Genomic DNA, 23,188 nt, shown 5'->3' with positions numbered 1-23,188 from the left:
TCCTCAAAGAGCTTTCTAAGTTAAATATTCTTACCCTAATATGATGTATCTTCTTGAAAATAATATTTTTGTCTCCAGAGAATTTCTGTAAAAACACAAATTAAAAAGATTAGTTGGAAATAGACTAAAATATTAGATAGTATATTTATTATTTAACTAGGGGCCTGGTGCACGAAATTCATGCTTGGGGGTTGGGTGGGTGCCTCAGCTGACCTGCACCCTCTCCAATCTGGAGCTCTCAGGGGATGTCCTACTGATGGCTTAGGCCTGCTCCCCTTGGTTTTCTGCTCTCTGCAAACCTGCCAGCTTGATGCCACCACAGACCCTGGTGTCTGCTCTCTTTGGGAGCCTGCTTGCCCTTCGCTGTTGGGACCAGGGGCAAGCAGGGCCCTCTGTCTGCTCTTTGTGGGGCCCTGTGGGGGACTGTTTGCCTCTCGCTGCAATGGCCAGGGACAAGCAGGGCCCTGCTGTCTGCTCTCTCACTGCGGGGGACGTTCCCATCCTGCCCCCAGCTGCTTGGCACCTGCGTGCATAGGCATAAAGTGGCCAGGGGTGTTCTGGGACCCTGGACACTCCAGGCCTATGCACAGGCCTACAGGCTCAGAGCAGCCTGCGTGCAAGCAGCCACCCTGCCCCTGGTTGCTTGGTGCCTGTATATGCAAATTAACCCGCCATCTTTGTTGTGTTAATTTGCATACCCACTCCTGATTGGCTGGTGGGTGTCTCAAAGTGATGGTCAATTTGCATCTTTCTCTTTTATTCATGTAGATGACTAGAGACCTGGTGCATGACATTAGTGCATGGAGAGGGTCCCTAGGCCTAGCCGGCAATCAGTGCTAATCTGTGGGGTGACCGGCAGGGCGATCAGGGGACCCCCACTGGCACCTGCTTTTGCTGGCCTGCCACTGCCCGCTCACCAGCCCTGCCCCCACCACTGGTCGCCTCACTCTGTGGGGCAATTGGCGGGCCAATCAGGGTGCCTCTGCTGACACCCGCCTTAGCTGGCCTGGGGCCTGCGGGCTGGGGGCAGCTCCTGCGTTGAGCATCTGCCCTCTGGTGGTCAGTGCATGTCATAGTGACCAATCGTTCTGCCGGTCGTTCCGCTGTTCGGTCAATTTGTATGTTAGGCTTTTATTATATATGATTATTTAATTTTCTGTACATACTATGTTTTATAATTAAAATCTGAGTTACTTTTTTAAAAAATTGTAGATCTCAGTTACCTTACTTACATACCTTACTAATAACTTCAAGGATATAGGCAATTAAGAAAGTTAGTAAAAGCAGGTATGGAACATTGAGAATGACTCCAGAGAAACCTTCTTCCTGCATTAGATGCTCACTCTCTGGCTCAGAGTAATAGATGAGATCTCCAAGTAAGGTTCTGTGGTCTGACCTAACACAGCAGAGTGAGTGTTCAGTCCAAGAAAAGCCTCCATTTTCTACCCCAGCTTACATGACATTTTCTAGAAAGTTATATCTTATAAATCCACAGATACTATATTTATTTACTATAAACAGTACTTATACAGTAATATCCTATTAAAAATGTTACATTTAGAAGGCTCATTATCCTAGCAAATGTCATTACTCCACCTTGAGGTTCAAGTATTATGTCCACAGGTCTGAATTGTCTGTCTGCTTTTCTCTCCCCGAGGGCATTCTCCTGATAATTGTGGGAGAAATGGATTACCAGTCAGCTGCTTTAACACCTTGAAGCAATTAACTCTCTGACCTCAGTTAATACTCCTGGGCCACACATTTTTTTCAAGTTATTATTGTTTGTCTTATTACATTTTCTTTAATATTAAAAAAGAATAATCTTTTTATTGCCTCAATGACCACCAATTTGAACCATGCAATGAGAAGTGGGAATAAAGCATTTTCATAATGACCATGTCCTTTTAAAGATCTTTTGATATCCTTCGTCATCTCAATTACTGTTTGCCTTCAATTATACCTTTTTATATGAACCTTTTTATATGACTTGATGAATATCTTTAATCAATTGTGCAATATTTCTAAAGTCAAATTTACTTCCTTCTCTGTACAATTAATTTTAACATGTTTATATCAATCAGAGGCTTTAACTTATTTTATAATAGTAACTTATATTGTTTACTCTTCCCTGTACCTAAGGTATAAAGAGAAAACTAGGCAAAGCTAAGTATCAGAAGCAAATAATACATATTTTAATTCTTATGTCGTATTTACAAGAATAATGATGCTCCCCTAAGATGATATAAATGTGTGCTTGCTAAAAGACTGAAAAATGCAATTGATAACGAGATTTCTGAATGCCTTAATCTTCTACAAACTGGGGTCTGATTATGTTTCTGTAGAGACCCATTTGAATTTATCCTTACCAATTAAGAGTCCATGAAACTACTCTAAAAGAGAGAATATGGGTGCTCAGTTGTATAATTCCATCAAATTCATTTTCATTAATGAGCATAGAACCTTCTGTGCAATTTTCAAGGTATTCAGAACAGAGTTAACAAGCAGCCCTGAGATTGCTGTCTCTAGAAAGGCCATCTTGCAAGGTTGGCCTACTTGGTTGGAGACTGGAAACTAAATCATAAACAGTCCCCTAAACGGATATAAAGTTTCTTTAAATGGTAAGTGGCTCACTGAGCCTCATCTGTTTGTACAAACAACATACATTATGGTGCTCACCTTCTTGCCATCTGGGAGTCTGGAATTTTGACACATGCTAGGAAGAAGGTGCTCAACTGACAGCTTTCTAAAAACCTTGGACATTGAGTCTGCAACCAGCTTCTCTGGTAGATAACACTTCACATCAGTTATCAAACTGATTACTGGAGGAATTCAGCGTGTCCTGTGTGACTCCACTGAGAAAGGACTCTTGGAAGCTTGTGCCTGATTTCCTGCAGATTTTATCCCACGTGCCATTTTATATACTGATTTTACTTTGTAACCTTTTATTATCATAGTACTTAATTTTGAGTGTACTATATGCTAAATCTTCGTAAATCATCAAACCTGGGGGTGTTGGGGACCTCTGACACACAGGATGGATTGAATTGTCTATGTTGAGGTACATAGATTCTAAATGAAAGTATTTATTGAATACATACTATGTGAATAGAATTATGTTTAATGAAAAGATAAGTAGCCTAGACCTATTTTAAGAAACTTAAAGTATGGTGGCTATGTTTGCACTCAAAAGTGTATAAAAAGAATGTTCAAATTAACAGAGTAAACCCAAAATAAAGAAAATACTAGAAGGCTATTTCAGTGGGAGTTTTGAAAATGTTCACACTTTATCTTGTTCAAATTATCAGGAAAGCTAGAGACATATAAGTTAGTTGTAAAAGAACAAGTAGGTTTGGGCAGGCTATGGTATTTGGAGGCAGGAGTAAGGAGAATTTTAGAAGGTTTCCCTTCCAAAGTTTCACTCGAAACTGTTAAATGTATGGAAGGTATGCTAAAGAAGTGAAATATAGAGTATATTGAGGAAATAAAAATAGAATAATGTGTTACTTATGGCACAAAGTGGACTTTTAAAATGATCTTGTTTAAAATCTTAATACTTTGAATGCCTTATTTATAGCTCAATTTCATGCAAAACTTGTGGATTATTATAGAAAGCCTCCAAATTTTTATATCATTTAAAAGTGTCTCTCTTAAACTCTAATTATGTTTTTTTTCTTTTCTGTCTCTCCTTTGTTCAGGAACATCATGAGTGAGAAGTGGGACTCAAACTTTTCAGAAAACTGGCATTATATTTTGAGTGTCAATGACACAAAGCCTAATCTGTACTCAGACATCAATATCACCTACGTGAACTACTATCTTCATCATGCTCAAGTGGCAGCGGTCTTCTTTATTTCCTACTTTCTGATCTTCTTCCTGTGCATGGTGGGAAATACAGTGGTCTGCTTCATTGTAATGAGGAACAAACATATGCACACAGTCACTAATTTCTTCATCTTGAACCTGGCCATAAGCGATTTGCTAGTTGGCATATTCTGTATGCCTATCACGCTTCTGGACAACATTATAGCAGGTATGTTGACTTGTGTACAGTGAGTGCACTGATGATATGAGAAAATGTCCCATCTCCCTGCAGCCATGGCTAGGTAATCCATTCATTCACATTTATATAACTTACAAGGTGATCCCCCCAGTGAGTCTAGTACCCACTCTCCATCATGCATAGTGATTACTATGTTACTGGCTATATTCCCTATGCTCCACTATTTTGTAACTGGCAATTTGTACATCTTAATTCCTTCACCTTACAGTTCACTGAAGGTCACCAGAGAGTGAGACCTAGCACATCTTACCGAAGACTTTGAATTTGCTTAATACAATTCAGGGCACACATAATATGGTAGAAATATTATTGAGAATATTATGAACTTTAAAGTTCAAGGAACTGGTCAGGCTGGTTTTAATTAATGCATCCTCTTTGACCTAATATAAATATATAGTTAAACCCTCTGTGGTTAGCTAGGGAGATTTCCAACAGTTTTTGATGTAAGATGGAGCAGCAGTCCCAATGATTTCTCAAAATGTAGACGTTTCATCAGTAGTAATTTACATGTGCAAAATAAGTAAGTAATAGGTACTACCCTAGATTATTTCTGGGCCTACTTTACTACTTTTTTTTGCACTACATTATATATTCTGGAAGTATAAGAACAGTATATCTCTAACTTCCAGTAGAGTTTTGATACATAGTACCTGTTTAACAAATATTTGTTACTAATTAATGAATTGTACTCAAGATATTCATATTCCTAATATATAAGAAAAAACTGAAATAATAGCAACATATCAAAAAAATTGAGAGCAGCATGAGCCATATTCTAGTTCTTATCTTTTCATAACATTCAATATCAATTTACTGAAAAATAAGAGGGTTTCTCTATAGAATTCACCTATTTTCTTCCTTTCTCTGAGTGGGAGTTCAGAACACCTCTTCTTCATAGATTTTGTGTCTTTGTGACATTTATCATTAATTAATGCTATTTATCAAGGATGTTCAACTTCAAAGTACTGTGCTAGACAAAAAGAATGGATAAAAGTGAGCATTATTGTTCTCAAGAAGCCTAGTCACAAATAACAAATGCTCTCAGTGTTCCCTCTGTAAATACTTATAATTAAATTATTATTTCAAAATTTTCCATATACGTTACCTTTCCTTACCTCTGATTTGCATTCCTAGGAGGCAGCCACATTTAGCAATTTTGACCTTATTTTGGGTAATGACTATCATATTTCTAACTAATATGTTTTCATTATAATGTGTTGTCTCCAGACTGTACAGATGTAATTTACTTTCATAATCCTCTTCTACCAGAAGAGGTAGTTGTCCTTCCCAGACTTCCCTGAAATGACAGCGTTAGAGCAAAAGAACATAAATCCATAGAAACTGCATGTCAGTTGCTATTGAGTGTGAAGTGGCTGAAATTCTGTATAAATGCAATCACACATACTAGTATATATACAAAACCACAAGTGTACATTCACACTAATATATGTTCACACTCTTTCCTACTCTTACTCTCTCAATATAATTATACGAAAACGCACTAGACCCAGACCCACCGTGCCGCAAGACCCATCAATGCACCTCCTGGTGACCAGTCATTTGGTCGTTATGGCGTTACAGCCACTGGCCTTTTATAATATAGATCATAGTTTTTGATTGAATCACTATTCATATTATACATTCCTGTTATTATATATATCTTACCCCTGATGAGCCAAGAGGAGTGCTATGATAGCAATTTTTCTCTTACAAGATGATTTTTATTTTCCTGGGTTTAACAAGGTCATCATATTTTTATTTGTTTAATTTGGGGTGTGTACCTGGTAGTAATGTATCTTCAAATACACATCCAGGATTGTTGATTTCTTGTCAGTACTTTCAAACATGATACATAACCTGTAAATTGCATCTTTTTGTTTTCCTTTTTCTTCCTGGAAATACCCTCCAAATACCCTTTGATGTTTTGTTCCTGTTAAAGCACAGTGCCCTCCAGGCAGGGAGCTCAGCTCCTGCTCAGAAATGTCCCTTCACTGACACCCTGACAATCTCTTTATCTCTCCCAATCCTCTGATGTCTAGATGCCATTTCTTTGTTCTCCTTTTATTTCTGTTATCTTCCAGAGAGAGGGTGAATTGACATTAAAATGTTTAAAATCTTGTAGATCTGCATATATCTTTATTCTGCCCTCATACGTGACAAGTTATGCTATATAACATATATTCTAGGTTGGATATTTTTTCCCCTCAAAATATTTAAAGAGACTGCTCTATTTTTATTCCCAAACCTGATATTACTGCTGAAAAATCCAATGCTGGTTGACTCTTGATTCTTATGCTCATGATTTGTATGTTGTTCTTCCTGAAAGTTCTAGGGGCTTCTCTTTACTTCAGTGTTCTGAATTTCAGGCAGTTATGCCTTGGAGTGTCTTTTTATTTTTTATTTTTCATTTATTGTGGTGGACACAAATTATGTCATTTTGAGCCAAAAAAAATTTTAAAAAAAGAATTCTCTTATATCCTGGAGGATTTTCTTGTAGAAATCTTTATTGTTTTACTTTCTTTAACTCCAATTAATCAGATATTTGAGATCTCTTTTCTTCCATTTTCTGCTCCTTATTGTTCTACTTTTCAAAGATATTTTAACTTTCTCTTCCAGACTTTATGTTGAGTTCTTCATTTCTGTTATCATATTTTAAAATCTTTGATCTACTTTTATATTCTGTGTTTCTTACACCCTCATGTATATGTTTCGTAGATAAAATGCGTTATATCTTTAAGGTTATTAATAATAATTTGTGTTTATTTTTTTTCATCTGTCTGACTTAGGTTTTTTCCTAAGTCTCCCTTTTCCAGTTTGTTTTAGACTCTTTTTATACTTGATGTTTCCCTAATGTCAACTGCTACTTACCTGCTTATGTTTCATAATGAGGCACTATAGTGCTGCCTTGAACTTCTGCATGTATGAGGATTCGGGTTGGACTACCCTCAGCTTCATTAGTCTGGGCCATTCATTGGGAAATCCACAACTGTAAAATCTGCATGTCACTGTTCTTGGAAAGATCATTTTCCCAGAAGGAAATTATCTGATCTACTGCCATAGTACACAAGGCTGACTGACCATTGCATTCCACACTGAATGGGCCAACAGTATTGCATTCAAAGTGTTTACTTTCATTTAATTTGCATCATTGGGTTACCTATTCCACCTGCACCTAGTGACTCACAGTCTAGAACCACTGTGCTTCTACCTCCATAGTGAGTAACCTCCATTCTTCTTCGCACCTGAGAAAAAGCCATTTACACATAATTCAGCCAATCATGTTGTTTGCCCAACTTTACTTTCAGTAGTATTTGCCATCTCAGTTTCTATAGATTATGTTCTTTTTGTCCTAGTGCAGGGGTGGAAAACATTTTTTGTGAGTGCATGCCAAAACCAAAATCTCTGACTCAAAATTCTTCTGCGTGCCAACCCTAATTTTTTGAAAACATGCTACTCCTACTTGATATCTCTTAAGGTGTACGCATGTGAAGAACCTTGAAGAAATAATAAAATTCATTTGAGCGACAAAAACACAGTATATCATGATGAAAAATACATTTATTTTTTAATATATACATGTACACTGATAGTCCAACAGAAAACTTTATGACTCCATTTAATATTATCAGTGGGACTTTTGCTGCTGCATCACTGATGACAGAGATTTTACATCAGGTTTATATTTCGTGACCTTCAGAGATATGCACAAGCTACTACTGTCATCCATCAGGCTATTCCTATTATGAGACTTAACAAAATTCATCACTGAGAACAAAGATTCACAAGTGTATGTGGATGAAAACATGGAGAGTAACGCTGTTGCAAAGTTTTTTAAACAGAAAAAAATTTCTGGAATGGCATTCCAAGTCCTCAATAGTTCGTTTTCGACACCTCTCTGGTACTCCTGTCTTTAATCGCTTTTTTTCAATATTTTCCAAGTCAACTCTAAGGTCAATAAATTTCTGCTTCCAAATTGAGCTACTCTAAAATTCAATCAACTGCATTTCAAAGTCAGCCATGTCTATCCATGAAAACATTTGTAAGTTTAGTTCCTCCAGTTTCATGCTATCTGGAAACCTCATGAATTTTGCTGTCTCTTCCAGTTCTCTGAATTTTGCAAATCTTGAGAAGAACTGCTCAATAGTTGACTCAATGATGTTTAAAAACAGCTTTTAGAGGCTTTTTCAGTCTGTTCTGTCATCTTTTGGGAGGTCTTTGATGTGCCTCTTGAGGTTTGGGAAATATCTAAATCTCTCACCATCCACATCCCTCTTAAAGACTTCCAGTTTCTTTTCAAAAGCCTTTATGTAACCAAACATAACATCAAGTTTCTTGTCAGTTCGTTGTAATTTAACATTTAAGTCATTCAAATGTTCACAAAAATTGTAAAATGGAAGATTATAAGAGAGGGTTTCACGTGCCAGCAAAAGTTACTGGCGTGCCATGTTTGGCACACATGCTAGGGGTTGCCCACCCCTGTCCTAGTGCTATCATTTCAGTGGAGTTGGGAAGAGAGATGAGATAAATTGTTTGCTTACTCTTTAATTTTCAACGAATGGCTGTACACACTCTCTTTTGCATTTTTGTTAAAAAAAAAATAATACTAAAACAAACAACCAAATTTTAGGCCTGGGAAGACATGCTTTCTTTTGGTTTACTCAGTAGAGTCACTCAAGCTCCTATTGCAAATGGTCTGGATGAATGACAAGTGCTTTTTTTAAAGATATATGTGGATTATTTTAAGTCACTGTTAATATTTTTAATTAGGTAAGAATATCTTTTAAAATAAATTATAGGATATTCTTAAGAGATAAGTTTTCAAAATTTGAGTAATATGTGGAATTCATCTTTTGGGAAACTAGAATATTTGCTAGTGGAAGAATAAATACGTCCCTATAATAGCAAATGGGTGTTTAGAATATCAAACTGCTATAATAATTTTACTAATTTATTTTATAAACATCTGGTAACTGAGATTCACTTAAAAAGGAATTTAAATAGACTACTTTTGATATGCAGAGTGCTCTTAATTCTGAAAGGATATCTTAGTCAGCTCTGGCTGCTATCAAATACCATAGATGGGGCTCCACCAGCAGAGATTTATTTTCTCACCATTCTGGAGGTTTGAAGTTCAAGATCAGGGTGCCAGCAGAGTCAGGTTCTTGGTGAGAGTACTGTTCCTGGTTTATAGTTAGCCACCCTCTTGCTGTGTGTTCACAGGGCCTTTCCTCAGAGCATGCACATGGAGAGAGTTCTTTCTTTCTTCCTCTTATAAATCCCATCATGTGGGAAAATCCTCATGGCCTCATCAAAATCTAATAGAAACCCACACCTGAAACATGTATGATCATATTAACCAATATTACCCCAATGCCACCCCAATACATTTAATTAAAAAATGGAAAATAAATAAATAAAATGGAAAAATAAACCTAATTACTTGTAAAAGGCTGAATCTCCAAATACCATCACTTTGGGGTTTAAGGCTTAAGTATATAATTGGGGATGGCACAAATATTTATCACATAAGAAAGTACCTCTGTGGTAATATGTCTTATTATATCATATATAAATAAAAATTTTTTTTCCCTGTGATTTATAGGGTATATTTCCAACTTAGAAAACGAATTTCTCCCTTTTTTATTCATTTAAAGGGCATCCTATCTAATAATAGACAAACATGGTAATTAACTGTACCTCCGACACACTTCCCATTGGCTAATCAGAGTGATATGCAAATTAACTGCCAACCAAGATGGCGGCCGGCAGCCAGGCAGCCAGGCAACTGAAGTGAACAGGAGGCTTGCTTGCTCCAGTGATGGAGGAAGCCAAGTTTCCCCGCCTGCCGCTGCCGGCCTCTGAGCTGCAGTCTAAGAAACAATGTTGCAATTATAGAACTTAAACAAACTCCAGAAACCTGCTTTCAGCCAGCCGGGCTTCAGCCAGCAGGATTGCAACAGTGTTTCAATTATAGAACCCAAACAAACCCAGTAACTGCATTCAGCAGCCGAGGTCTCACAGCTGGAGCCCAGCCTCAGAGCTAAAGCCAGCTCTCAGCTCCAGTGACAGCCACAGAAGGTAAATAAATCCCAGAATAAAAAAAGAAAAAAAAGAAAAAAAGGAGAGGTTGGGAGCTTCAGTCGCCCACCAGCCTGAAAATGGCCCTCAGCCCCTCACCCAGACTGGCCAGGCACCCCAGAGGGGACCCCCACCCTGAAGCAACAAGATGGTGGCTAATTTGCATACTGAAAGTGGGCGGCAGCGGGCAAGGCTATCCGCAGTCTGGGACCGGATCTGTGACCCTGCTGGGTGAGGGGCAGTGCTTGAGGCTGTCCACGGTCTGGAACCCGGATCTGTGACCTTGCGGGCAGGGGGCACCATGGGAGGCTGTCTGCTGTCCCGGGACCCAAATCTGTGACCTGGCAGGTGGAGGGCAGTGCTTGAGGCTGTCTGTGGTCTGGACCTGGATCCATCACCTGGCGGGCGGGGGGCACCATGGGAGGCTGTCCTTTGTCCCAAATCCGGATCTGTGACTCTGCTGGGCGGGGGGCAGTGCTTGAGGCTGTCCGCTGTCTGGACCTGGATCCGTGACCTGGCGGGTGAGGGGCAGTGCTTGAGGCTGTCCATGGTCTGGGACCTGGATCCATGTCGTGGTGGGCGGGGGGCAGCGCTTGAGGCTGTCCGTGGTCCCGGGACCCGGATCTGTGACCCTGCTGGGTGGGGGGCAGTGCTTGAGGCTGTCCATGGGACCAAGACACAGATTCGTGACCCTTCCCAGCAGGGCGGCAGCTCACACAGGGGCAGATCGGCCAGGGTTGGACAGGGCAGGACGCCTGGCTTCCACCCAGCCCCAGTCACTCTGGGCAGGTGAGCAGCGCAGAGAGCCTCTGGACAGGGGAGGCAGGCCGGCGGAGGGCGGCCTGTACTCCCAACATGGCGGTGGTGACAGCTGTGAGCGCGCCAAGCGGAGCCTGCAGGCTGAGCTGAAGTAGTGCCTGCAGGCCATCAGCGCCCAGGAGTGGCTGCTCAAGATCCACCTCCTGGCCCAGAAGGTGCAGGATCACAGGGACAGCCACCGTGGTGGGCCAGACTGACATCCTCCTGGCCGCACCACGGGGGTTTGCGGGTCTGCAAAGCCAGGGGCCTCCGGTGTGCACATACCCCCGTGGTGTGCGAACATCCCCCAGCACACTGTCACCCTCCCATGCCTGCAACAGTTGCAAACCAAGGCGCGCACAAGTTCCCCCCGCCTCTCCACCCCACTTCCATCAACCCAGCATGCCTAACACCCCCACAGGATGTGCACACATTCCCTCTGATGCGCTCAGGTCCTTTGGAGAGTGTCTGGGTGTTCTGGGTGCTGAGGGTGGGTGCCTGTGAGATGACAGTGAGAGGGCGGAGTGGTAATGCCCTGTTCCCACGAAGGCCAGTGCAGCTACGAGATCACCTCTGGGGGTGGCTAATGCAGGTGCTGAGGCAGGAGCAGGTGCAGACAGACACACCTGGTGGGCACAGGCGGCCCTCGCTGAGGTGCCTTCAGTCAGCGTTTAAGATCAAGAACCCAGAGGCGGAGAGGAATTCTGTCCTCTCAGTGAAACAGTGGGATAGTCGGGGCGACTGTAGAGGAGGAATGTGCACTTTGGGTGCCAGCACTCATGAGCGCAGGCTGCCCTGACTGAGCCTCGCTTGCTTTGGGCCTAGCACACTCCTGCCGGGCAGCAGGTGACAGGACGGGCTTTTCCAAATTAATGAGAGAAAACGTTGATTATCCTGCTGCCCACAAAGGTGGAAAGTGAAGTGGGGAGACAGGTGGGGAGTGAGCGGGGTTCCCTGTCTGGGGGTTCCAAATCTGCTGTTGGTTTCTTTCACTGCTGACTAGAGATATACAGGGTGTCCCCCCAAAATGTATGCACACTTTGAATACCTACTAATTCCAATGGTTTTAAGCATAAGAAAGAAACAACAATGGAGCTGTTATCTGCTAAAAGTGTGGGCACAAACTGGTAGATGGATATTCCCTAATGGGTCTCAGATTGGAGAGGGTGAAGGCCAGACTGAGGGGCCCCTTTCCCCTCCCCCCCACCCCAGTGCATGAATTTGGTGCACAGGGCTACTAGTTTTTATATAAAAGATGATTGTCTGTACTCTGGAACCATACTGCTAGCGTTGAAATCCTTAATATAATGGTAACTAGCTATGTGGCAAGGCATGTGATACATGTGTGTTTGTTATTTAGTCTATATCATCCTATCTAATAATAGACAAACATGGTAATTGACCGTACCTTTGCTACACCTCCCATTGGCTAATCAGCACAATATGCAAATTAACCACCAACAAAGATGGCGGCTAATTTGCATACTGTAGGCAGGGCTGGACAGTGTGAGCCGCCAGTGTGAGCCACCATCCAGGCCCCCGTGTGTGACCCCAGAAGCCGCCTGCCTGCCTCCCATGATCGGATCTGATCCCGGGCCACAGGCCGGCCCCAGAAGTCCCAGAAGCTGCCTGATATGGTAGTAACTCTATCAGTAAGCACTCTGAAAGTCGGTGGCATAAATGCACCAATTAAAAGACAGATTATGAGGGTGAATCAAAAACAAAGCCCACTTTAAATATAAAGACACATATAGATTAAAAGTAAATGAATTAAGCTGCAGCCTGTTTTGCTCAGTGAATAGAGCATAAGCCTGTGGACTGAAGGGTCCCAGATTCGATTTCAGTCAAGGGCGTGTACCTCAGTTGCTGGCTTGATCCCCAGTCCCTATCAAAGCATGTGCAGGAGGCAACCAATCAATGTGTCTCTCCCTTTCCCTTCACTCTCTCTATAATTCAATGAAAAAATATCCTTGGGTGAAGATTAACAAAAACAAAGTAAATGGATTAAGTAACATTAAAGAGATTATAAGAAAAATATATTTCAAATTTTGTTAGTTGTATAATGGTTATGTTTAAATTATTAACACCTAAGAAATTGGGTGAAAGGTACATATAATATGCTGTAGTATTTCATAGTTTTTTTTACATGTATGAGATTATTTCAAATTAAAATATTAAAAAATTAAAAATTAATAAAATATTAATTGAAATGTATCTATCTGCATTACATGAAAAATCTAATTGCTTCTAGCATAATTTATTAAATTGTGCTAAAATTTACAAGGGTTCAATTAAAAAATATCTTAATTCTAAATGATATAATAGAAAATATATAATAGTGCAGTTAGAAGCACTTATCTGAAAATAAAAATTTAAAGAAGTGAATGTAAAGAAGGGATTAGCCAAAGAAAATATATGCACAACCCATGGACACAGACAACAGTATGATGATGGCCAGAGAGAGGAGGGGGGCAAGAGCTGGTTAGAGGGGGCAAAAGTGGGGAAATAGGGACATCCTATATCCTATATAATAAAAGGGTAATATGCAAATTGACCCTAACAACAGAATGACTTAGAATGACTGGTCACTATGACAACACTGACCACCAGGGGGCAGATGCTCAATGCAGGAGCTGCCGCCTGGTGGTCAGTGTGCTCCCACAGGGGGAGCTCTGTTCATCCATAAGCCAGGCTGCCAGCTGCCAGCACAGCGGTGGTGGCAGGAGCCTCTCCCGCCTCTTCAGCAGCTCTAAGAATGTCTAACTGCAGCTTAGGTCTGCTCCCCACTGGCAAGTTGACATCCCCCGAGGGCTCCTGGGCTGCCAGAGGGATGTCTGACTGCCAGCTTAGGCCCAATACCCCGGGGAGTGGGCCTAAACTAGCAGGTAGACATCCCCCGAGGGATTCAAGACTGTGAGAGGGCACAGACCAGGCTGAGGAACCCCCCCAGGTGCACAAATTTTTGTGCACCAGGCCTCTAGTAATAATAATCAAAGGCTAATATGCACATTGACTGAATGGCAGAATGATCAGTTGCTATGATGTGCACTGGCCACCAGGGGGCAGACACTCAATGCAGGAGCTGCCCCCTGGTGGTCAGTGCACTTCCATATGGGGAGTGCCACTCATCCAGAAGCTGGCTCATGGCTGGCCAGAGCAGTGGTGGTGGCAGGAACCTCTCCCACCTCTGTGGCAGCACTAAGAATGTCCAGCTAACGGTTTAGACCTGATCCCTTGGGGGCCTAAACCTTTAGTCGGACATCCCCCAAGGGCTCCCTGGCTGCCAGAAGGATGTCTGACTGCAAGCTTAGGCCTGATCCCCTGGGGAGTGGGCTTAAGTCAATAGGTGGACATCCCCCAAGGGGTCCTGGACTGTGAATGGGCATAGGCTGGGCTGAGGTTCCCCCCCCCCGCGCCCGCCCGAGTGCACAAATTTTTGTGCACCGGGCCTCTAATGAGAATAAAAAGCTTTCAAAAGCCTATTGTGGGGATTTGATATGTTACTAGAAAGCACTGTTACTGTGCCTAGAACGTTTTGATATTGTTAGTATGCTGAAAAAAAAATCCACAAAAAAACACAGAGCTCTGAAGATACTAATGAAAATAATGGGTAACATTGATTGTTCCATGGATGCCATTTCAAAAAGTTACATCAGTCTTAATTTCATGCCTTTCTGTTTATATTTTCAGTGAAATTGTAAAAAGTGATGTTTTTTCAAAGACTAAAGTGTTCCTTTTTCCTTTCAGGATGGCCATTTGGAAGCACAATGTGCAAAATCAGTGGTTTGGTTCAGGGAATATCCGTTGCGGCTTCAGTCTTTACATTGGTTGCAATAGCAGTGGATAGGTAAGTCAGCACCACAACCTGAATCCAGAAAAATGGGCATGTCTGCAACTAATTCACCTAGCTGGAGAACTGTATAATCTATTAAATTGGGTTATGCATATATGTGAGACAGACATAGAATATGTATATAAAGAGAACACACATAGACACACACATAGAGGTCAAAAAACATAAAATGTAGTATAATTATTGACATAAAAACTTGATAGATTCTATTTTTAATATTAATCTATTGTTTCCATCATTATTTACAATGTTTTAATCTATTTCTAGAATTTATCATGTATATCTAGTTTACTTGGTTTACAAGTAGAGAGAATAAATGTAAACATATACTAACCACATTATAACAAAGATATATTTTTACATTAAGTTTCCAAATTTACTATGTCCTGTTACTATCAGACTAGATTATTATTATTACTAGAGGCCTGGTGCACAAAAATTTGTGCACTCGGGGGGAAGGGGGGTCCCTCAGCCCGGCCTGTGCCTTCTCGCAGTCTGGGATGACCACCTCAGGGGATGACCCTCAGGGGATGACCACCTGCTGGCTTAGGCCCGATCCCTGGGGGATCGAGCCTAAGATGGCAATCAGACATCCCTCTGGCAGTCCAGCAGCCCTCGGGGGATGTCCTCTTGCCAGCAGGGAGCAGGCCTAAACTTCAGTCAGACATCCTTAGTGCTGCTGAGGAGGCAGGAGAGGCTCCCGCCACCACCACTGTGCTGGCAGCGATCAGCCTTGCTTGTGGCTGAGCAGAGCTCCTCCCATGTGAGAGCACCCTGACCATCAGGGGGCAGCTCCTACATTGAGCGTCTGCCCCCTGGTTGTCAGTGTGTGTCATAGTGATCAGTCATTCCCAGTCCTTCTACTGTTAGGGTCAGTTTGCATATTACCCTGTTACTATATAGGATAGAGGCCTGGTGCATGGGTGGGGGCCGGCTGGTTTTCCCTGAAGGGTATCCCAGATCAGGGTGGGGGTCCTGCTTGGGTGCCTGGCCAGTCTGGGTGAGGGCCTGAGAGCCGTTTTCAGGCTGGAGGAAACCTTGAGCCCCCAGCCTCTCCCTTTTTTTTTTTTTTTTTTTAAATTCTGGGATTTATTTGCCTTCTATAGCTGTCACTGGAGCTTAGAGCCAGCTCCAGCTCTGAAGGCTGAAAGCAGGTTTCTGGGTCTGTTTGGCTTCTATAATTGAAACTCTGTTGCCATCACAGAGGCTCTAAGCTCTGAGGCCGAAGCTGGCTGTCACTGGAGCTGAGAGCCGCTTTAGCTCTGAGACTCGGCTCCCGCTCTGAGACCTGGGCTGCTGAAAGCAGGTCTCTGGGTTTGTTTGGATTCTATAATTGAAATGCTGTTTTTTCTCCAGCTCCGAGGCCGGCTGGCTGAAAGCAGGTTTCTGGGGATTGTTTAGCTTCTATAATTGCAACATTGTTTCTTAGACTGCAGCTTAGAGGCTGGCAGCGGCAGGCGGGGAACCTTGGCTTCCTCCATCACTGGAGCAAGCAAGCCTCCTGTTTGCTTCAGGTGCCTGGCTGCCGGCCACCATCTTGATTGGCAGTTAATTTGCACATCTTGCTGATTAGCCAATGGGAAGGGTAGCGAAGTTATGGTTAATTACCATGTTTCTCTATTATTAGATAGGATTATTATTATTGCATACTCTTTTTTCTGGATGAGTCTGGCTAAAGATTTATTAATTGTATTTATCTTAATTTTTTTTTTTATTTAAGAAATCAGCTCTTGGTTTTATTGACCTATTTCCCCCCCCTCCCCCCCCCACACACATATGAGGATGTTCTTTTCATTGCTTTTCAGAGAGAGTGGAAGGGAGGGTGGAGAGGGAAAGAGAGAGAGAAGGGAGGGAGGGAGGGAGAGAGAGAGAGAGAGAGAGAGAGAGAGAGGGGGAGAGAGAGAAGCATTGATATCAGAGGGACACATCAGCTGGTTGCCTCTCACACATGCTTGACCATGTGTGGGAGTGAACCCACAACCCAGGTATGTGCCTTTGACTGGGAATTGAGCTCAGGAACCTTTGGTGTGCAGGCCGATGCTCTAACCACTAAGCAACACCGACAAGGGCTTATTGCTCTTTTATATTATTTTCTTTTAGGCTCTGTTTTGATTATTTCTGCTCTGATATTTATTTTATTTCTTCTACTCACTTGGAGCTTTGTTTGTTCCTTTTCTAGTTTCTTTAGGTGTACAGATAAAGTATTTATTAAAGCTTTTTGTTTGTTCCTTTAGGTAGGCCTATATTGCTATGAATTCCCCTATTAGAACTGCGTTTGCTGTGTACTATAAATTGAGTCCTGTGTTTTCATTTTATTTGTCTCATGGAATCTTTTGATTTTTTTCCCTTGATCCTGTTGTTAACCCATTCATTGTTCAGTAGCATGTTATTTAGTCTCCATGTGTTTGTGTGTTTTTCAGGTTTTCTTGTAATCCTATCTGATAAAAGAATAATATGCAAATTGACCATCAATCCAATACATAAGATAGCCGCCCCCATGTGGACACAAAATGGCCACCACAAGATGGCCGGCAGGGGAGGGCAGTTGTGGGCAATCAGGCCAGCACGGGAAAGAAGTTGGGGGACCCAGGCCTGCAGGGGAGGACAGTTGGGGAGTACTAGGCCTGCAGGGGAGGGCAGTTGGGGGTGAGCAGGCATGTACGGGAGGACAGTTAGGGGTGACCAGGCTGGCAGCGGAACATTTAGGCGTCGATCAGACTGGCAGGGGAGTGGTTAGGGGATGATCAGGCTGGCAGACAGAAGCAGTTAGAGGCAATCAGGCAGGCATGCAGGCAAGTGGTTGGGAGCCAGCAGTCCTGGATTGGAGAGGATGCAGGCTGGGCTGAGGGACACATACACGCCCGTTTACAAATTTCATGCACCAGGCCTCTAATTGATATATATATAGTTTCATACCATTGTGATTGGAGAAGATGCTTGTTATGATTTCAATCATTTTAAACTTGTTGAGACTTGTTTTGTAGCCTAACATGTTGTCTATCCTGGAAAATGTTTCATGTGTGCTTGAAAAAATGTATATTCTGCTTCTTTGGGGTAAAATGGTCTAAAAATATCAATTAAATCCATGAAACCTAATGTGCCATTTAAGGCCACTCTTTCCTTATTGGCTGTCTGAATGATCTATCAATTGATGTCAATGGGGTATTAAAGTCTTCTACTATTGATAGTCAATCTTTCCCTTTTTGTCTATCAATATTTGTTTTATATGCTTAAGTGCTCCTGCATTGTGTGCATTGATATTTACATGGGTTATATCCTCTTATTGGATTGATTCCTTTCTCATTGTGACGTATCCTTCTCTGTCTCTTGTTATTGTCCTTACTTTAAAGTCTATTTTGTCTGATGTAAGTATTGCTACACCAGCTTTTATTCATTTCCATTTGTATAAAATATCTTTTCAATTCTTTTACTTTCAGTCTGTATGTGTCTTTCAATCTAGCAGCTCTCTCATAGGTGGCATATGTCTGAGTCTTGTTTTCTTATCCACTCAGGCACCCTGTTTTTTTTTTTTTAAATATATTTTTATTGATTTTTTACAGAGAGGAAAGGAGGGAGATAGAGAGTTAGAAACATCGATGAGAGAGAAACATCGACCAGCTGCCTCCTGCACACTCCCTACTGGGGATGTGCCCGCAATCAAGGTACATGCCCTTGACCGGAATCGAACCTGGGACCCTTCAGTCCGCAAGCCGACGCTCTATCCACCAAGCTAAACCAGTTTTGGCGACCCTATGTTTTTTATTAGAACATTTAACCCATTTACATTTAAAGTAATTATAGGTACCTAGTAATTGCTACTTTATTTTTCATATTTTTTAAAAATATATTTTATTGATTTTTTTTTTTTTTTTTACAGAGAGGGAGAGGGATAAAGAGTTAGAAACATCGATCAGCTGCTTCTTCACACCTCCTACTGGGGATGTGATCTCAACCAAGGTACATGCCTTTGACCAGAATCAAACCTGGGACTCTTCAGTCCATAAGCTGACGCTCTAGCCACTGAGCCAAACCAGTTAGGGCTAGTTTTCATATTTTTAATCTTCCTTCTTCTTAAAGCAGGGTCTTTAAAATTTCTTGTAACACTGGTTTGGCTGTGCTGAACTCCTGTAGCTTTTTCTTGTCTTCAAAGCTTTTTATCTCTCCTTTGATTCTAAATGTTAGCCTTGCTGGGAAGAGTAGTCTTGTTTGTAGGTCCTTGCTTTTTATCATTTTGAATATTTCGTGCCAATCCCTTCTGGCCTCCAAAGTGTCTGTTAAGAAATCAGCCCACAGTCTTAAGAGAGCTCCCTTGTAGTTAAATCACTGCTTTTCTCTTGCTGCTTTTAAGAATCTTTCTTTGTCTTTAACCTTTGACATTTTAATTATGATGTGTCTTGCTGTGGGCCTCTTTGAATTCATTTTGTTTGAAACTCTCTGCGCTTCCTGGACTTGTGTAGGATAGGAAAGTTTTTAGTCATTATTTCTTCAAATAGGGTTTCAATCCCTTTCTCTTCTTCTTTCTATACCCCTATGATGTGAATATTATTATGCTTGATGTTGTTCCAGAAGTTTCTTAAATTATCTTACTTATTTGATTCGTTTTTTTCTGCTGTTTTTATTAGGTTTCTCCCACTACCTTGTCTACCAAATTGCTGATTATGTTTTCTATTTCATCTAATCTACTGTTGATTTCCTCTAATATATTCATTATTTCAGCTATGGTATTCTTCATTTCTGACTGGCTCTTTTTTATGTTTTCTATCTCCATTTTTATGCTTCCTATCTTTTTGTTAATGTTCTCACTGAGTTCATCTAAGTTTATTGAGCATCCTTATGACCAGTGTTTTGAACTGCAGATATTTTTTATGACATTGAATCAAAAGAATAGGGTAAACCGATGGAGCAAAGAAGATTGCCCTCCATGTAGTGGCTGGCCCTTATTTAATCAGTTGAAGATATGAATAGAACAAAAAGACTGACCTTCCTACAAGTAAGAGAAAACTTTTGCCTTATTTTTGACCTGGGACATTAGTCTTTTCCTGCCTTCAGGCTGAAAATGAAATGTCAATTCTTCTGGGGTCTTGAGCCTGCTGTCTTTCAGACTGGCACTTACATCAGTGACTCATCTGCTTCCCGGCCTTTGGACTTGATCTGGAACTATACCATTGGCTCTCCTGGATCTCCATTTTGCCAACTACAGAACTCGGGACTTCTCAATTACATAATTACATGAGTCAATTCCTTATAATAAACATCTTCCAATATATCTATACATCCTGTTGGTTCTGTTTTCCTGGAGAACCCTGACTAATGCACTGGCCAAGTTCAAATTCTAGCATGATGAGAAAAAGTACACAGTATTTTCATTGACTATTTCCTGGCAGGGAGTATTTTTTATTATTATTATTCATCTTTGCCTTTCTGATGCATATATTTGTTGAATGAACAAATAAATAAAATATTTTCGGTTCTCATAGTTGGTTTACAAAAAGAGCAAAATATCTAGAATTGTGCCTATAAAGTTACCAGTAATTTAATGGTGAGTAAATGGGAGGGTTCACTGATCAGAAGACTAAAAGAAAACTTGGAGGTTAAGACAGAAGACTTTATGCATGTGATGAAGTAGTTCTAAAGGACAACAGAGCAGTCAAAGCTCAAGCTGACTACTCATTTCTTGAAGTTATGGCAGATAAATTAATTTGAGTTGCCGCTGAACCATGTAAAAGCTCTAAGTTTTCTTAAGTGTAGATCGGAAAAGTAATAATTTTCATAACATTTAAGTTGTATAGAGTCAACACAAAAATCAAAGAAGATTAAATAGGTGATAGTAACTTGAAAACTATAAAATGTTATACAATTGCATAATGGTATGATTATTTTATAATTAACATAATGAGTATCACTAATAGTAACGTGAAGAATCATAAGAACAAAATAACAGTAACATGAATCAGACTCAGTCTACATACTGATGCTGAATTTCTGTGTTCACCAGAGGACATAGACCTTTGGGAAGGTGCGTAATCAGAATTTATAATAGAAACTCGACTCTCATAGCTGTGAAGCAAACCACCAAAACACACAGTGGCTTAAAACAATAATTCTTTAGAATTACCCATGAGTCTGTGGCTTGGTTGATTGCCTCTTGTGGTTCTGCTCAGTGTGCTGTAGCTGAAATCAGTCCTGCAGCAGCATTATCCTGGGAACTAAACTGGGGCTGGATCATTCTGGATGACCAGCCTCTCATGCCCCAGGGTCTCTCTCCACACAGTCTCTCATCTAATTCAAGCTTCTTTATAACCTAGTAGCTGGCTTTCAAGAGGAAGCATTCCAAAAGGACAAGCCCCAATATACAAGTGCTTGCCAATGTCCCCTTGGCTAAGGGAAGTTACATGGCCAAGCACACAGTTAACATGGGAGAGGGCCACAGAAGGGCATGAAGAAGAAGAGTTTAAGAATATGGGCTTTGGAGGTAAACTACTTGTGTAACAATTATGTGTAATTATGGACAATATCTTTACCTTTTCTAAGCCTCTTTTCCCATTTTAAATGATGATGCTTACAGAGATAATTCATGCAAATCAATGGAAAAGAATGGAAGAGAGTATTACATATTCATGTTCAATACATAATAGTTACCACTATTACTTTTACTAATAATATTGTCTTATATACTCCACTTACTTATATTTTCAATTGAAATGTATCTCATATCAATTAGAGAAAATGCATGCCTTTCTACTACTAATGGTAACTTTCTATGTTTTTGAGAAGAATGTGGGATTGCTTAAATAAATTTAATTCACAAGTCAGAAGTTATAAGGCACTGCCTCAACTGATATTTGCTTTTAATTACAGGTTCCGGAGTGTTGTCTACCCTTTTAAACCAAAGCTCTCTATCAAGACAGCAGTCGTCATTATTGTGATCATCTGGGTCCTGGCCATTGCCATTATTTCCCCATCTGCAATAATGTTACATGTACAAGAAGAAAAATATTACCGAGTGAAACTCAATTCTGAGAATAAAACCATGCCTGTCTACTGGTGCCGGGAAGACTGGCCAAATAAAGACATGAGGAAGATCTACACCACTGTGCTGTTTGCTAATATCTACCTGGCTCCCCTGTCCCTCATTGTCGTCATGTATGGAAGGATTGGAATTTCACTCTTCAAGGTGACAGTGCCTCACACAGGCAAGCAGAACAAGAAGCAGTGGCACGTGGTGTCCAAGAAGAAGCAGAAGGTCATTAAGATGCTCCTGATTGTGGCCCTACTTTTTATTATCTCCTGGCTGCCCTTGTGGACGCTGATGATGCTCTCAGACTACGCTGAGCTGTCTCCGAGTGAACGACAGGTCATCAACATCTACATCTACCCTTTTGCACATTGGCTGGCCTTTGGCAACAGCAGCATCAACCCCATCATTTACGGTTTCTTCAACGAGAATTTCCGCCGTGGCTTTGAAGATGCTTTTCACCTCCAGTTCTGCCAAAAAAGAGCACAGTCCAAGGAAGCCTATGCCCTAAGAGCTGAAAACAATGTGGTCATAAATACATCTCATCCGTTAGCCCACGAACCTACAATTCAAGACACACACGAGGAAAATTTTCTTTAGAAACAGTGTGGAAAACCCCAAACAGAAACTGATGGAAGAATTAGAAGGAACTACCAATAGCAATGAGATTTTAAAAAAAGCTGGGGTGATGATTTCAACTCTACTGTGTTATATATTAAAATGCTGTTGCTACCTATAGTTTTGTACTTCAGTTGTTTCTGAGAATGTTCCAGAGAAAACATGTAGAGAAAGACACCTCTGAAAAAAAAGTAAAAAAAAAAATGGTTAACCAATCTTACAGCATGTAAAATATGTAAAATGATGAATATATTTGCCTGGATAAAATCTATTTTCTAGAAACATATTGCAAAGCTTGACCTTTTCAACTTAACTATTTGTGTATGAGACAAGCATGTGTATTATGTCTGTTGATACACACACACATGAATGCATATGTGTGCACGCATGCACACACACAGAGTTCCCATATGGCGATAAATTGGTAGTTCTTTGCATGAGAGTACATTTTATCAAGTCCCCCCTTGCTTTTCTATTTTAAATTTTAGATTAAAAATTGTCTCTTTGTGCTTTTAAAATGTACTTATCTTTCTCAGAAATGAGAATTATAATTGCAAATAGAGGGACATTATATTTCTTTGTATTTAAAAGTTTATTTTTTTTAAAGGAATGTAGTTATAGTTGGTAAAATCATAGCATTGTTCCATAGGCGTTATTGTCAGTTTTTAAATATTTTTATAAATGAGGTTTATGCCCTACCTGAGTCCATGTTTCTTACAGAGGTGATTCAGAACCCAATTTAATCCCCTTGTTAATAAATTATATG

At 40.9% G+C, this 23,188-nt stretch overlaps 1 protein-coding gene across 1 annotated transcript; it reads left to right on the top strand.

The window, feature by feature from the left end:
• Window positions 1–3,701: 3,701 nt before the first annotated feature.
• NPFFR2 (neuropeptide FF receptor 2) lies at window positions 3,702–22,605 on the top strand. Its single transcript, XM_081095559.1, has 3 exons — window positions 3,702–4,030; window positions 14,684–14,783; window positions 21,648–22,605. The coding sequence occupies exons 1-3, from the start codon at window positions 3,703–3,705 to the stop codon at window positions 22,402–22,404; spliced, it is 1,185 nt and encodes a 394-aa protein (XP_080951685.1). The 5' UTR covers window position 3,702; the 3' UTR covers window positions 22,405–22,605.
• Window positions 22,606–23,188: the final 583 nt, after the last annotated feature.

Source organism: Myotis nattereri (genome assembly GCF_964212035.1).
Source record: "Myotis nattereri genome assembly, chromosome: 1".
Classification (NCBI taxonomy): domain Eukaryota; kingdom Metazoa; phylum Chordata; class Mammalia; order Chiroptera; family Vespertilionidae; genus Myotis; species Myotis nattereri.
The sequence above is the reverse complement of the archived record's forward strand: the minus strand, read 5'-3'. Positions and strand labels throughout refer to the sequence as shown.